Here is a 17150-nt window from a genome sequence, read left to right as displayed (position 1 = left end):
AGGTTATTGTTACTTTCTTCCAAATACTCATTTTCACCAATATCTCAAAATACTTTACTGAGATTATATATGATTTATAAAATAAGATTGACATTAGATTAGACTACTGATGTCTGGCAACAAAAACGGAAACGACAGACAGACGACAACCATAAACTCACGGATATTATCAAAGGAAGAAAACAAACATATATGATATCAATACTATGTCTGATAATTATCGTATGACTATATAATAATGTCTACTACTGAACCTAGGGTTACTTACTCTAGTAGACGGCACTCTGTCCCCGCAATTCCAATGTGTATGTCATTGCCAGTTAGTAAATGTTCACCCGTTATTTCTATAACGGTACCTCCTGAGCGCGGCCCTTTCCTCGGATCGAAGGATCTCAACTTAGGTACCTTGACATAAATAACACATTTTTACACATTATAAACTAATATCATTAGGTTAATCGAACTCATTATCACCCCCATCGTTATCATCATAAATGTAATCATGAAATCTGAAATAGTTATTGTCAAACGTAACATCGTGTACGTAATGAAAGTAAAACCAATCGGAAAACATTTCTACTTACCACAAAGCTAAATCTCTCCGTAGAGTTAAGCCAGAACGATCCTGATAATAATTGGAAATTAAATATTTGGACGGCGACTGGAGACGACAGCTCATTACCCGGTGGGTCCAATGTACACATTAAAGAATAACTGTAATATCTTGAACAGAAAGATATAGTAAAATATATTAAACTCGCGTTTAAGTGTTTAATTTAAATTACAATTTCTTGCTAGTCTTAAACGAAAAAAAATTTAAATGGCAAAATTCTAATTGGGCACGCGTTGTTAAATATAATCTTCGAAATCCAAATAAATCGAGGAACAATTTTAATTTTTACCTAGTAGTTTTTACTTTTGTTTGAGATGGCGACGTTGTGCTGATGCTGGAACTTCGAGGTTCTGTTGTATGTGATGATGGTGTGGTTGTGCTGAACGGTTCTCCGCTAACGATCCTTTTTCGCCTCGGTGGGGGTAAATCACCATTATAACCGAACTCGTAATAAGAATAATCATCGTCACTAAATGTGTTATCTAAAATCTGCACATCACCACAAATTATATTATTGCTCACGTAGACCGCTGCTGGCTGATCAAAATAGAAGCGTAATGGAATTTCGGTGGTGACGTTTACCATCAACTGTGTTGCATTGTGTGTTGCAAGTCCGGATTTAGGGGAAAACTATTAATAAATAATAAATACATATAATATAAGATAAACGACAAAACGTGTGTTCAGTTGCTTCACTTGGGAAATTAAATGTAGCACAAGGGAAAATGAATGATAAATACGAACCTGCACTGTGAAGTTCCCCACGAGGTCAATATAGATAAATACGAACCTGCACTGTGAAGTTCCCCACGAGGTCAATATAGATAAATACGAACCTGCACTGTGAAGTTCCCCACGAGGTCAATATAGATAAATACGAACCTGCACTGTGAAGTTCCCCACGAGGTCAATATAGATAAATACGAACCTGCACTGTGAAGTTCCCCGCGAGGTCAATATAGATAAATACGAACCTGCATTGTGAAGTTTCCCGCGAGGTCAATATAGATAAATACGAACCTGCACTGTGAAGTTCCCCGCGAGGTCAATATAGATAAATACGAACCTGCACTGTGAAGTTCCCCACAAGGTCAATATAGATAAATACGAACCTGCACTGTGAAGTTCCCCACGAGGTCAATATAGATACAATGCTCGTAAATTACTCCTAATTCAATTCTATTCTGCAATTCAGACGTTGTTGGACGTAGCCATTTTCCACTCGAACACTGAGTTTGTAAAGTACACCTATAGAGGAAAGATAATATGCTTACTATCAGTTACGTCATACTGATCGCATTTGCATTTGTGGACTTGATCGTGGATGTTGTGTCGAGTGATATTGTCTGCGTATCTATAAGAATTGTAGCTATACCGTGCTCATGTGAATTGTTAACCAGATATTATACTAATTTACTGTAAAACTATTGATATATTTACGAGATATGACAGACATACACATAAACGCAATACAACTCTTTGCTGCCGAGTGAAGACGGACTGAAAGAAAAGAAGCCCATATAGTTCACCCAGTACCAACCAAATCTGCTTAGAATACTATAACCATTAGTTCATAAAGCTTGCCTAACATTTCTAAACTATCTATCAGCATCGATATGAGAAACTGTAAATTTCAGTACACAATTACCCCAATGAAAATGAGAACACATAGTCTTTTTGAATCTCTGGGCATAAGGGCAACCAGTGACTGCATGTAAGTAATCCAAGACAGATTAAGTGAACAAAATCATACCTATTGTGTAGCTCGCACCAACCGCAGACTGGATTATACAGGCACCCATTACAGTCTTGTACGTATACTGTGCAGTTAAACAGTGGAGATTTTGCGACAACAGTTATGTTTTGTGATTTCTAGAAATAGAACAGAAACGTAAGTATATGAGTACACTACCTTCATGATGCAACCACGCCATGTATGTAACACGCCGATATTATACATAAATGGCACTGGTTGTAAATAAAATAATGTATTTGCTTATTAATCCGAGGATGAGTTAAACATCTCACGTGGATAATACAACATATAAAATATGAACTGAAACAGCAGGGTTTCCAACATTGTCTATGCCCGGTTGTCCTCGCCAGCTACATTGATGCGCCCTCTGGTGGCAAAGTATTTAGAAAAAACAAACGAGATTCTGATGTGACAATCTTCGAGATAGCGTAAGTATGTTTACAGATCAGACTTTTCATTTTTACCCCAAATTACACAAAATGTTTTGAATGACAAACAAATATTAAATGAGCAAATCTGAGAGAGAACAAGTTACGTGATAATAAGAGTGAAAGCAATACAGGCTTGTGTGTACAATATGTGTTCAAGTAAAAATAAAAGAGAAATAAAACAAATTACTTCAACTTGACGATTTGTGAACGTGTAAATATGTTCACCCTCTGGGTGAACTCTGATCTGCTGTACCATTTCAGAACATATATGATATGGCGGATACTCTCTAAAGTAATATTCTTCTTGTATTATAGTTTTCTGAAAATAAATCAAATTAAATAAATAAATACATCAATAACAGATCACACAAACTACAGTGCAGTCGTATTTGTCGCAGCAGTGATCGTCTATGCATGAGTTCCAATTTTGCTTAACATCAAGTAAGTCCGCATGGTACGTAAAGAATGTGATGACATGCAATGAATGTGACATAAAATAAACTTCGTATATATCATAAATGTTTGGCAGTTGTGTCGAGCCAACAAATTTGACCGTGTGTACGCGTACGCCAAGTCCGGCTCCAATAAACCCTCGGGGTTGAACTCTGATAGGATTGGACCCTGACATGGCTCCGGCCGTGTAAACGCATTAGGGCCCAGCGATCGGGGCGAAGTCACGCCCTCAATAGTCTTCTTCAAGTAACCTCATTTCAAATTATGGCGGAGAAAAACATCGTTTGTAATGTCTGTCTTGACGGAGAGGTGCGCACCCTAATATATATTTGGGAGGGTAAAGAAATACTACGATGGAGTGATAGCTCAGCCAGAAATAGAAAAATAGTACGAAAGTGTGCGACAAAAACTTGAAAGGACAACTGGACAGATCCAATTAAAATTGAAGAAACTTGTTAAAGACACCAACGATAAATATCGTAGAAGCGGCCACGGTACGGTGACGTGTTCCTACTAGGTTTAGGTTGACACATGTCACAACAGTTAACAATAAAAAGATGGTAAATTTGCATTGCAATAACCTATGTGTATATGCTGCTACATTTAACATGTTTTAGCTGCCGTTTATTCTGTTTATTCGAGATACCTAAATCGTAACACAAGTCATTGTCTCAGACTCATGACTGTTACCTTTTTCTCTCAGCTCAACAGTATAATACTCTGACATGTATCGTATCTTGTAATGAAACAACAACACAAGCAAGACACCGAAATCGTTTTCAGCCGTGTTTTTTCTACATACTAAGTAATTGAGGGGCTGTTCCGTTCGGCTTTGTACGAACTGGATTGAAATCAGCCGGATCTCGGCACTCGCTCGGCCTGACCGCGTTAATCGGCGGGAGGAGCCATAGTTCGGCTCCGATAGAATGCTGTCGTGTAAACGTGGCAATTATTCAGAAAGGCAATTCTAGTTAAGCCTAATCCTACGTCAAATATACTTACTGGATTAAAATGGAAAACAAAAACAAAAACAGGCTAACATTCTAAAAAATGGCGCGCCAGGATTCTCTGGTGCAGTCTCTTGTTTTTCCATTTGGTGCGAATAAAATCGTGGAAAACTTTAACACTGAGCTAAAGAGTACACTTCGTATGGATTATAATTCTATTCGACATATCAGTGGTATCTAGCCAAGTTTTATTTCGTTTCTAAGCCTAACTAACGGACTTTACTTATTCCCGCTTCCACAAAGTGTATGAGCACAAAAGGTTCGTTCTTTATGGGATGTAAAATGAGTGGGTAATTAAAAAGTGGCTATTTAAGAATGTCGGTTTTACGGTTTAAAATTTACACACTTTATCTACCGACTTTCAAACCTGAAGGAGTTCACAATAGGAGAATGCCAGGTGATGTAAAGGTGTACTTTACACAAGGCACAATACTTGTTTGGTCAGAAAATGTAAATTGGAGTTTAATCCATGCCCGTAAACATGTAGCAAATGAAATGAAATCCTGCCTGTAAGTTAGCAGTGAGTTTAGAGTGTTTAGTTTTGCTGTAAGGTGAGGCCAGGGTATTGGCATATATGAGGCGAATGTAAGAAATGAAACGGTCACCAAATCCAAAGGCGTGCAGCATCTTAACAAATATCCGTGATGACACTGCGCAGACGCAATGCAAGCGTTTGAAGATGTTGTAAACGCTGCATAACACATGCCGCCAGCATTTTAGCTTGGTAACATCACCCATCTGTACAGGATAGAGGGAGCACATTTTCGTTTATAGCAGCAGTAAATACATCGCACAAATCGACTCCAATAATATGCCAAAACATTTTGTAGAATTCGTTTGGTATCCCGTCAAGAATATTGTTTTGGACAGTAGCACTCAGTTCGGCAAATGTGATTGGCTCATCACGGTCTATTTCGCGTAGTTTCGACAACCCTTCTAAAAGATTATTTTGAGCTTCAATGTCAATGTTATTAGGTATGTACAGATTATTGTAAAAATTGTGCATGATTTTGTGAATGCTATCTTTGCACCTGAGATGAAATATTTTTATTTTTTAATTATTGCCATTCTGTATCTCTAACTGGAAAAAGAAATAGTAACATGCATCATTTTCGTTCAGAAACTGATTTCGCGCACGCGTAGAAAGACCAGTGTTTTTTTTGTGTTTAACAAGCTGTCACGGTGCAAGAAGTTTCTTCTATTCAGTAAAACGTGCCTACTGTGACAAAATATTAACAGTCGCTGCTGTGGAAAACAAAATAGAGAGGGACTTCAGAAGGTGGGCGGGGATACAATAGTGAAATCAAGTGATGGAGTGATGAAAACTAGGGAAACAGTAACCTTGGGATGTTGCTTACAATTAACCACTGTCACTTTTGTATAAACGTGGGCGAGGAGGTGAGGGGGTGATGATGGTGCAATGGAAGGGGAAAGAGCAGGTTGTACCCTCTCTTCATAAATTGAACTATTTTCTGTAACATTTTCAATTTCATTTCCATCGAAATTTGGTTCAGTTCTATTTTTATTTATGTATTAGTCGTGTTCTTGGATGAACTATATCAGTTTAAGTGTTAACTGTTAGATCACTCGCATGATTTTTTTATAACAGTATCTGGTGGTATTGTGCCATTTTTATCTGTTTCCTCATCGTCTTCATTCGTCAATGTATCGGTAGGCTTTAAATTACCTTTCACCTGTTGCATATAGATAGAGTTATTTGGATCACCGTTGTCTTCACTGTGTATTATTTGAATATCTATTGATTATTAGTTTGGACATGTTTTCTGTGTGTTATTTATGTTTACATGAAAAGCATGTCAATTCGTCGAATGAAACGTAAATGTAAACGTAAAGGTAATATGCGATAAACGGGTGGATGGACTAGAGGTTCGATTGACACGTGCCAGTCTCCAATGTCAATGCCAGTGGCATATCAAAGTAACACATCAGGTAGAGAAACAATGGCAGATCGATTCATGTGAAAGGCTACTTCAATATTACTGATCCCCCATCAAATCAACAATTGTCTTCACAACTGTTTCAACTGGAATCCCATCAGTATTCTCGCACCGTATCGCATAGTTTCTAGTTAGATGACTCGTTGGCGTTGGAGGTGGTCTTTCTGTAAGCGGCAGCCATCTTGATCGCTAACCACCTTGTCAAAACAGAGGCAAGAAACTGAAGGTTTGAGAACAACAATCTCAGCCGACCATTATTGTATTATATTGTATTGTATTAACGGCTATATTTCGGAATTCAACAACCAGTATGTTCAATGAGTGTTAATTCCCACTAACTGGTTAATTCGGGCACACGCTGATGCAGGGAAAGCGTGCCAAATTGATTGGTAATAAAGACAAAGCATTTACGGTACATGCCCATTCCCGATTCTAAACAACTTACCATATTCCATTGGCCGATGTTGATACCATTATTATAAACAATTACATGGTGTCCACCAGTTTCCAAAATAGCCGCTTGTCTTGTCTCGTAAACATCTAGAATGGCCACACCCAAAATAGCATCGACAGCTGCAATTGGAGTTTGATATGGTATATTTATTCCACACAAAACATCACGGATATCTGTTTCAGTCTATAGAAGAAATAACACAATGTTTATTCAACAAGTGTGGCAAGGTATATCACTATTCAAAATTGCAAGTAACCTTACTAATATGTTGTAATATCCGAATTATTATACTAATGAAAATTCGCACCAGTATTCGGTGTTTCAAAATTTATTCGAGTGGGCTCTTGTTGGCGACAACGTGTAAAATCGACTTAATCGACATAATTAGAAAAAAACACAGGTAATTTCCGTATGTTCGATTATGTGTTGGTGGTCGGCAAAACTTCCGAGTTCACGAGAAAGCCACTGTAACAATTGTTTGCAATTCTGAAAAGTTGTCAATTTTAAACCTAAAGTACTGGAAGGTGACAAGGTTCTTCATTACAAATTATGTCCATAGCGCACAACATTTAGTCGACAGTAGGACTCAACAATGTCGTACTGTGTTTAATTCACGTTTGGGGTCTACTTATTAACACACACAAAAGAGATGTACCATGTATTGTATCGCTGCTTGCATAATTAAAGACACGCTTCCGACCAATAAGAAGTAATAGTATAAATTACAATTAATAAATAAATATAACTGTCACTCACGTTATTCGGTATTATACACGCACGTTGTTCATATTTAGGCGCCACAGAATCAACATTTCCTCCATTTAAACAGTTTCGGACAGTTGTTTCAAAGCCGACCTCTATGTCTTTCATACGAACAAGGCAAAGTTGCGATGCTCCTACAACAAAATACAGAATGTCTTCGCCTTCATCGTAGCCAAGGTTGTTTGAAAGTTCAGGGCTGATCGTTGTCATGTATGCCCATGACACTAGCTGTTCCTGTATTATCTCCTCATATCTAAGATTCACACATCGGAGGCGTGATTCCATGTAAGACGTATAGGAAGCATCAGACTGACAAACCCGAGCAATACGTGCATCGCCAATCCCAAATTCCATTTGAAATGTCCCCACGATATAACTGTAACCATTATAGTGAAACCCATAAACAATATCGTCCGTGTACTCGGTATGCTGGGAAGTAAATGATGGAAATACTTCTGCTCTCTGTTCTCCTATCGACAGTACACTTAGAAAATTATCTGGAGACAACTGCCTACTTGACATGCGTGGTGTTGGACAGTCAGGACTTGGGTATTGTTGCGCTGTGGTTGACACATACAACACACGTCTGCCTTCTGGTCCTGGACCAAAGAAAGCAGCCACGTCAACACCAGTCGGAGTACATGACACGGGATGCAGGTGATTTGAAATAACACATGACGCCTTGTTGTTGTTTGGCATAGCATCTTCAAGGGTTTGAAGGTTGAGTGATTGACAAGACAAGGTGACACTAGAGCATACAATTAAGGTGTTATCTTGATAGTCAATTACCATAAATCTGATATGGTCCTGTGAATCGACGCTTTGCAGCACGTTTAGATCACTGTCCAGTCTGGACAGAGTAAACAGCGAGTCCCCATGTAATGATCTATTGGTTGCCAAATATATGTCGCCATTGTATTGGTTTACTACCACATAACTCAGTTCCCCGTCCAGCTGTCTGTCAAGCGATTGCACAGGCATTTGTCCTGCAGCAATATTCCACATAGTGACACACTGTAATGCCACAATTGTCACCCTGAGCATCATATTCGATTTCGAAAACTTGTTTGTCTTTCTCTCCATGTGTTCTTTGTTGTACGTATAAGTGCTCCAATCTAGTAAAACAAATATTGACGATCATTGAATCAAATAAACAATTACCCAAATCATCTACTGATTTGAATGTTAACTAGGTCAGTCCACCGTCCATCAACACCGTTGAGGGACTATGGAGCTAATTTTTGTTAGCTCCATGGTCAAAACCCAATGTAAAGCATTTGTTTCGAGTGAAACTTAACTTCTGAACATTGAGGGCGCCCTTGAGCGCCAAAGGAATCAAAACATAGATTCAAAATGGCAGCTCGCACTGATGTAGCGAATGGTGTCGCTATATATAGTCGTGATATATAGTCAAAGCTGCTAACCTGTGATACTACTCAAATGCTAACCAGAGACGTCTAACCTGTAATTATATCCGGCCACAGTAGTGAGTTAAAATTTATTAGTAATTTTAATGTCATAACTCATTAGTCATTTTTCTGAGACAAATTTAGACATGTGAATTGAGTTAATACAAATAATACTGAGTAAGGGAATGAGTTTGTTGTGATGTATTTTTTACTGAAAATAGTTTTTTGTTTATTGTTATTTACAGAATTGAATGGTTGATCAATAAAAGATCTCTCATACATTAAAACCGGGTGTAATTTTATGCGTTCTTGTCCAGTCGGTCTCACCAGCATTGGATTAGCCCTATATCGAAAAATTATCAAGCCCAGGTGTAAAACAAATGGTCAGTGCTTTTATCACCAGTTCTATTTGTTGACGTGAGAAATCAAGTTCTAAAGGGTGGTGGTCGTCGCGCCAGGCATGTGCGACATTTATATTGATAAACACAATCAAATGCGCTCTTCCAATCATGAATGGAAATCACAAGTACGAGTTAATGCTTGGTAATGACTTAGTTTGTACTCGTTGGCCAAAGTCGCCATATTTGTTCATATGAGACCCTTATCTCGCGCATGAGATGTTATATAATCGTAGATTATATTGGGCAGTTGTTTGTTTTGTTTGAAGAAATGTTACTTTAAAAAAAATCAAATGACACATTTTTCAAATATACTCACCAACAGTTGAGAATCCAATTTTGTGTTTGCCATTAACAACCGGTGTTAATCTGGGAATACGATGTACTGTATGGAAATTCCAACCACCAATGCAAATTCACATAATTTTGTTTGCTTTGCATGTGTACTATGATTGCATATTTTAATACATACACACTAAAAATATTTATCATATAACCTGGACAAAAGAAAGAATTGATTTTCCATGCCATGAGACATTTTCCCTATCTGTGTAACTTCATATTTTAGTATAAGGGAGTAATAATGCATATACGTTAACTGGGATATAATATACGTATATCCAAGCTAGTTTCTAGTGCACCCTCTCATATTACTTGACAATAGTCTACAAATATTTTGTAAGCTATAGAATTGGTATACGTTAACTCGGATGTAACAGAAGTAAGGAAAAGTTACATCCCAGCAAGTAAAAGAAATAATGTTTCGTTGCATCTTGTATTTAATTGACCGTAAAAGGGCTGGAGCAGACAACACGTACTGTTCGTCAATTATACGAAGGATGATAGCCGCTAGACTTAAAAAGCGAACCTAAATGCGGCCTTAATTTATAGTTGTGTATATTCTAAACTGTATTCGAAATAATATTGCAGTGGTTTAATTTTGTTTTAATTATAACTGTAGCTTGAATAGGCATTTGAAGTGCTTGCCATGGAGGCCATTCATGGAGGGGAATAATTAACGAACGAACATATTTAACATCCAGGTACTTTTCAAAGCTATGACGTTTTAGTATCTGATCGCATTCGTATACGCCATTGTACATAGCCGTTCATGCTGCCAAGCATTGCATACTATTAGTATAAACTCAACTTTTATATGCACATTGTGCTTTTTAAAACTTGGGTTAGAGCCTTATGCGTTTGATTCACAGTATTCTGAGAGTGAAAGCCCAATTGCGTTAAAGTACCGTACTTCCCCGATCGTAAGCCCCTCCCGAGTATGAAGCCCATCCCTATGTTTATACTTGGTATTTATCGAGTTGAGGGCATTCACGATTATAAGCCCAGAGTGTTTTTACTGGGCGTCGACGATATTCTTTAAAATATGCGTGTAAAGGTGTGTTTCATTTCATAATAATCGTGATTTGTTACGATATTGACTATATTGCTATATAGTCCATTTGACCTATGACCCTAGTCCTTAGTAACCCCATGACCCGGATGTTGGGGCAGCCATCTTGAGAATGTAATAAATACATACAACACGAAACATGGTGTCAGAAGTGGGATAATTTGGTGTGATAAGCCACTAAATTTCACAGAAAAGAGACTGAACTAGAAGCGTGAAGACTCGATGAGAGTAGTGAAGTGCCTCACATGCAAGGATCGTTCAGTAAGTGAGCCTTAACGGGAAAAGAACACATTCGTTCGCAGACGGAATATCCGTATTATTACCGCCGTTGCCGGCACTACCGTAATCCACGTACAAGTGCATTCAATATTGAAAAAAAAAAAAAAAAAAAAATATGGCTTCTAATAACTTTCCAGTTCCAGCGGTCATGGAAATGAAAGGCGATCTTGTTCAAAACTGGTCATTCTTCCGTTCACAGTGGGAAGACTATGAAATAGCCACAGAATTAAATAAGAAAGATGATGTCATTAGGGTAGCCACGCTACGTTCAGTGTTAGGAAAGGATTGTTTACATGTATATAAACATCTCGACATGACAGATGCTCAGAGAAAAGAGGTCAAAGAAATATTAGATGCACTAGAAAAACACTTTGAACCCACTCGCAATGTGATTTATGAGAGATACGTGTTCAACACGTGTGACCAAGACGGCAGTGAAGCCATAGATCAGTATGTCACGCCAGCTAGCTAATACATGTAAATTTGATGCCATCAAGGATGAACTGATCAGGGATAGAATAGTGTTGGGAACCAAAGATAATAGTGCAAGAGCCAGAATGTTAAGAGAGCCAAAACTAGACCTAAATCGAGCCATAGAGATGTGTAGAAGCAGTGAAATAACACAAATGCAGCTGAAGAAAATTAGTGGCACCAACCCGGAAGAACAAGTTGTTCATTATGCACAGAAACAGAAGTACAAGGGTAAACAAGATACACAAAAGCGTGACAAATATCAGTCTGAACAACAAGGACCAAGAAGATGTCGTTACTGTGGTGGCAAACACATATTCAACAAAGAAAAATGCCCTGCATATGGCCAAACATGTAAACTGTGCAGTAAGAAGAACCATTTCGCAAAAGTCTGCAAGCAAAGACAACATGATCAGCGTAGAATACACATGGTAGATGAAGAGATAGAAGATGACTACACATCTGATGAATCTGTACTACACATAGAGCATTATATAGGAGCAGTGAAAACAACAGGAAAGCAGTGGTTTGTGTCACTCAATCTAAGTGACAATAATGAAGACAACTACACGCTGAAGTGTCAGCTTGATTGTGGGGCCACATGCAACATGATAAGCTTCAGTGACTACTGTAAAATTAAACAAGATGGAGATCCAAAATTACAGACAAGCAAGGCCATATTGAAGTTGTATGGTGGGCCAACGATATATCCACTTGGACAGTGTAACCTGAAATGCCATTACTTAGGTAACACATACAATTTGAAATTCCAAGTCACAGATACAATGCAGAAGCCACTATTGTCAGCTGAGACTTGTGAATTACTGAAGTTACTAACGGTGAACATAAATCAACACATCAAAATGGTAACTGTAGAACCAGAGCAGCCAACCACCACACGTGACAAGACGGACTACATAGCCAACATTCAGCAAGCTCCACTCACTCAACAACAAATACTGATACAATACAGTGATCTTTTTGAGGGTCTTGGATGTCTACCCGGATTATATCATCTGGAAATCGATAAAACCGTGAAACCAGTGCGACACCAGCCAAGAAAGGTACCAGTTCATATGAGAGCAGAACTGAAAACTAAATTAGAATCATTAGAGAAACAACAGGTAATCACAAAAGTTACCACACCGACTGACTGGATCAGCAGCATGGTCGCAGTCAAGAAACCAGGAAAACTACGCGTCTGCCTAGACCCCAAAGATCTAAACAAAGCCTTGAAACGTGCACGATATCCAATGCCAACTATCGACGAGATTCTACCACGACTAACGAATGCACGAACATTTTCAGTCTTAGATGCAAAAGATGGGTTCTGGCAAGTGAAGCTAGACCAAGAAAGCAGTTATCTGACTACATTTTGGACTCCCTTCGGGCGATATCGCTGGCTCCGCATGCCATTTGGTATAAACAGCGCTCCAGAAGAGTTTCAGAGAAGACAACATGAAGTTCTTGAATCACTACCCGGCGTTGAGGTAATCGTAGACGATATCCTGGTATACGGCTGTGGTGACACAGAAGAAGAAGCAGCCATTGATCACGATCGAAATCTCATTGGGTTGCTGAACCGTGCCAGAGAAGTAAACCTCAAACTCAATAAGAACAAATTGAAGCTACGTCTCAAATCAGTGCGATATATGGGCCATTTACTGACAACAGAGGGTTTGCGTCCTGATCCAGAAAAGATACGTGCAATCATAGAAATGCCTAAACCCAAGGATGTACAAGGTGTACAGCGATTTATTGGATTTGTAAATTACCTAGCGAAATTCTTGCCACATTTATCAGACACGTGTGAACCCCTTCGGCGACTAACAGATACCGATGCTATATGGGCATGGCAACCCCACCATGATAAAGCCATAGAAGAAGTACAGAAATTAGCAACAAACCATCCAGTATTAAGATATTATGATGTGAAGGAAGAAGCAACCATTCAATGTGACGCAAGTGAAGTCGGACTGGGTGCAGTACTCTTACAGAACGGACAACCAGTCGCATTCGCCTCTCGATCGTTATCTCCAACTGAGCAACGATATGCTCAAATTGAAAAAGAGTGTCTCGCAATCGTATTTGCCTGCGAAAGATTCGATCAGTATATACTTGGACGTAACATTACCAGCGTCGACTCTGATCATAAACCACTTGAAATCATATTCAAGAAACCGCTTCTCTCCGCTCCAAAACGACTACAACGAATGTTACTCCGCCTACAGAAATACAACCTGGGTGTACGCTACAAGAAAGGCAGAGAAATGTACATCGCTGATTTCCTCTCCCGAGCTTCCCTACCACAGAGAAAAGTAGAACGCGATACACCACAGTACGCAATCTTCAACATCAAACGAGAAACAAACTTCAATACAGAAATAGAGAACATTAACGCAGCAGAATACCTCAATGTATCTGACCAACGATTACATCAGATACAACAACATACACATCAAGATGAAGCCCTGCAAGTACTTAAGACGACAATACTTGCGGGATGGCCAGATATCAAAGAAGAAACTCCAATCATCACTCGTGAATACTGGAAATATCGAGATGAACTCAGTGTTCAAAATGGCGTCTTATTCAAAGGTCCACGAGTCATAATACCCAAAGTAATGCGTCCTGAAATGCTAGCACGCGTACATTCCAGTCACCTAGGAGCTGAAGCATGTCTTCGTAAAGCACGTGACGTTCTATTCTGGCCACACATGAGTGAAGAAATAAAGGACACTGTAAGTCAATGCAGTACCTGCAACGAATATCAACAGAATCAGCAGAAAGAACCACTCATGACCCACGAAATTCCGGATAGACCGTGGAGCAAAATTGCCATGGATCTATGCAAGTGCCGCGGTAAAGATTACCTGATAATGGTAGACTATTACTCAGACTACTGGGAGGTGGATCAGGTAATTGACACAACAGCAACAACGATCATAAACTGTTGTAAAATACAATTCAGTCGTCATGGGATTCCCGATTCTGTTATGTCAGACAACGGTCCACAATTTGATTGTGTCGAGTTCAAGAGATTTGCACATGACTGGGAATTCAATGTAATTACCTCATCACCATATCATAGTCAATCTAATGGTAAGATAGAAGCAGCAGTTAAAATAGCAAAGAGAATCATAAAGAAAGCACAAAGAAACAATGAAGACCCCTGGAAAGCAATCCTTGACTGGAGAAACACACCGACTGAAGGAACGCACAGCAGTCCGGTACAACGTCTCATGTCACGTCGCACTCGCACGCTAATACCTACTGCAAATAGACTACTACATCCCAAAGTAGTTGACGGAGTTACAGATGACATCAAGCAACGTCGTCGTAAATCTAAATTCTACTATGATCAACATGCCAAAACACTTCCCGAATTACAAATAGGTCAGCAAATTCGAATGAAAGCACTACCTACTGACAGAGAAGGAAAATGGCGTCACGGAATTGTTACACAACAAGTTGCACCCCGCTCTTACAACGTCGACATCAATGGAAACACATATCGAAGAAACAGGAAATTCCTAAGGCCAACGAAGGAAGTGATATCACCAGAAATAGAGCATGATACAGATACCGGCATAAAACCATGTGAATCTCCAACTATAAATATGCATCGCGACCTAACACCACAACCCAACAAAACACCATCACCAGCAGTGAAGTTACCGATGACAACAGATCCACCGATACAAACATCACCAATACGCTCAAGTACGCGAGCTGTTAGAATGCCACCACGCTATAAAGATTTTGTCTTGAACTAACTGTTGAAAGGATGGACTGTTAAGAACATTTAATTGAACGTTGAACGGTTGTGTTAAGTATGAATTATTGTTGAACATTATTTCGCATTTCATGGACTGTTGATGATAACATTTAATTGAACGTTGAACAGTTGTGTTAAGTATAAACTATTGAGCATTATTTCGAATTTCATGGACTTTTGATGAGAATATTGTTAGTGAACGTTGAACTGTTGAACATTATTTACACTAGTGTTATGGTGCTATAGATTTATGCTCGTTTCGAAGAGTTTATCAATTTTAGTTTTATTGTTCAAAAAAACTATGTAAAGAGAGATGTTACGATATTGACTATATTGCTATATAGTCCATTTGACCTATGACCCTAGTCCTTAGTAACCCCATGACCCGGATGTTGGGGCAGCCATCTTGAGAATGTAATAAATACATACAACACGAAACATGATTGGCATGTTAGTTTGGTTCATGCTTTTAGTTTTATGAGAAAACTCGCATTAATTTCAAGTTCAGAGTGCATGGCGAACGTACACAACGTGATTCGCATCGTTTCTATTCTGTCATTTACTCAGGATGAACATCGATGTTGCAATTCCATAATCCATATTTCTTTGAGTAGTAGCTTTCGAAAAGCCACAAATTTGATCGTCAAGGCGTGTACCTGGTTATTGGGCATGGTTTACTTTGAGACTATCATGAAAGGCCTAGGGTTTGAACGATGAGACATGTTGGCGACCGAGAAAGGTGTTTAAATTCTTCCTCCACACTCAGTTTACCCACGGTTACTATTAACCGTCGTTTATATTTCGGAAATTGCGAATCGCCAGTTTTGAGGGGAAAAAATCATCGTTATTTTCATTGCAATCAGTGCTACTGATCGCATTTTAACATTGCGGTAATTCACTTCCGCATTGCCCTAAAAAATCATCGTCAATAATCGGAAAATTTCATCATTACGACACATCATTTTGATTGGTTAATGAAAGATATGACCTGTTATGTCAAAGGAAGTTGTTCCAGGTCAAATCGTGCTGAAAAACCTCATGGTGGAAAATTGTTTTGCGTCGAGAGTTTGCGTACGATCGAAAAAATACCAAAACGAAGATAATGATAAATGCCTTCGTCCACTGTTTCCTCACAGACCCTACCTATTATTTCACAGTAAATTCAGACGGTATGTGAATCGTATTGTAATAAAATGTGTGTGCTTTTTATGAACATGTTTGTTTCTTCATTGTAAGTATCGTTCAAATCAATGACACATTTTTTTCAAAAATAAGTATTATTTTCCCGAGCCCGGCGTGGTGAACGAATATTTTTTTTGGATAATTTTTCGTTGTTTGCAAGATGGTTACAGTGTTTAACCCCAAAACAAAATCATTTTTTTCTGAGTTGGTCCTCGAGTACAAGCTCATCCCTTACTTTTCTTTTACGTGTTCATGCCTCCGGGCTTATGATCAGGGAAGTACGGTATACTGTAACGATTCAGATCAGTCCAGTGTGAGTGATGAGAGTATATCGTCGACGATGCCCCTTGTTCGGATGAAGGTTTTATTTCAAATTACACGGAAGTCTGTGAACGATTGTTTGGTGTTCCTGTGACACTTGTCCCATGATTTGCCATTGCAGCCCCGTGAATACATGGACGAAAATGTTTCCACCACCACCCTACGAACTCAAGATTGCATACTCCAGCATCCATACTTTGAATAATTTGCACGCCGCACAGTGCAGTACTGGAAACAGCATTTATTAGACAGTTAGACAAAAAACAAAACAAAATGCCTGTCTCGATCAATCGCACATTCATAATGTTTGTATGTTGATATGCTTGTAAATAACATTAACGTAAAAGTCGAAACAACCTAGACTAGAAGTCAATTCACCAGTCCAGCCAGCTATGGCTCCCTAAGTTGCTTATATTTAATCAGATACTATTTTGTCATCATGCTTTGTTACCTTTACCTGTTTATAC

At 38.8% G+C, this 17150-nt stretch overlaps 1 protein-coding gene and 1 long non-coding RNA gene across 3 annotated transcripts in view; one reads left to right on the top strand and one right to left on the bottom strand.

The window, feature by feature from the left end:
• Window positions 1-17150, bottom strand: part of LOC100372091 (hepatocyte growth factor receptor-like) — a 31574-nt gene that overhangs the window by 7788 nt on the left and 6636 nt on the right. For both annotated transcript variants that reach the window (XM_006822118.3, XM_085496763.1), the window contains exons 2-9: window positions 7429-8549; window positions 6664-6855; window positions 2988-3119; window positions 2367-2485; window positions 1726-1861; window positions 903-1243; window positions 585-723; window positions 269-405 (exon numbers count right to left, since the gene is read on the bottom strand). In XM_006822118.3, coding sequence (XP_006822181.3) covers window positions 269-405; window positions 585-723; window positions 903-1243; window positions 1726-1861; window positions 2367-2485; window positions 2988-3119; window positions 6664-6855; window positions 7429-8517 — 2285 coding nt within the window. In that variant the 5' untranslated portion in view covers window positions 8518-8549. The remainder of the gene's footprint in view (window positions 1-268; window positions 406-584; window positions 724-902; window positions 1244-1725; window positions 1862-2366; window positions 2486-2987; window positions 3120-6663; window positions 6856-7428; window positions 8550-17150) is intronic.
• LOC144360318 (uncharacterized) lies at window positions 8780-9130 on the top strand. Its single transcript, XR_013422199.1, has 2 exons — window positions 8780-8920; window positions 9089-9130. It is a non-coding gene; the product is annotated as an uncharacterized LOC144360318 (long non-coding RNA).

The sequence above is a fragment of the Saccoglossus kowalevskii genome, chromosome 3 (assembly GCF_978046115.1).
Source record: "Saccoglossus kowalevskii chromosome 3, keSacKowa6.1, whole genome shotgun sequence".
Taxonomy (NCBI): domain Eukaryota; kingdom Metazoa; phylum Hemichordata; class Enteropneusta; family Harrimaniidae; genus Saccoglossus; species Saccoglossus kowalevskii.
Note: the sequence above shows the minus strand (reverse complement) of the source record. Positions and strands in the feature narration are given on the sequence as shown.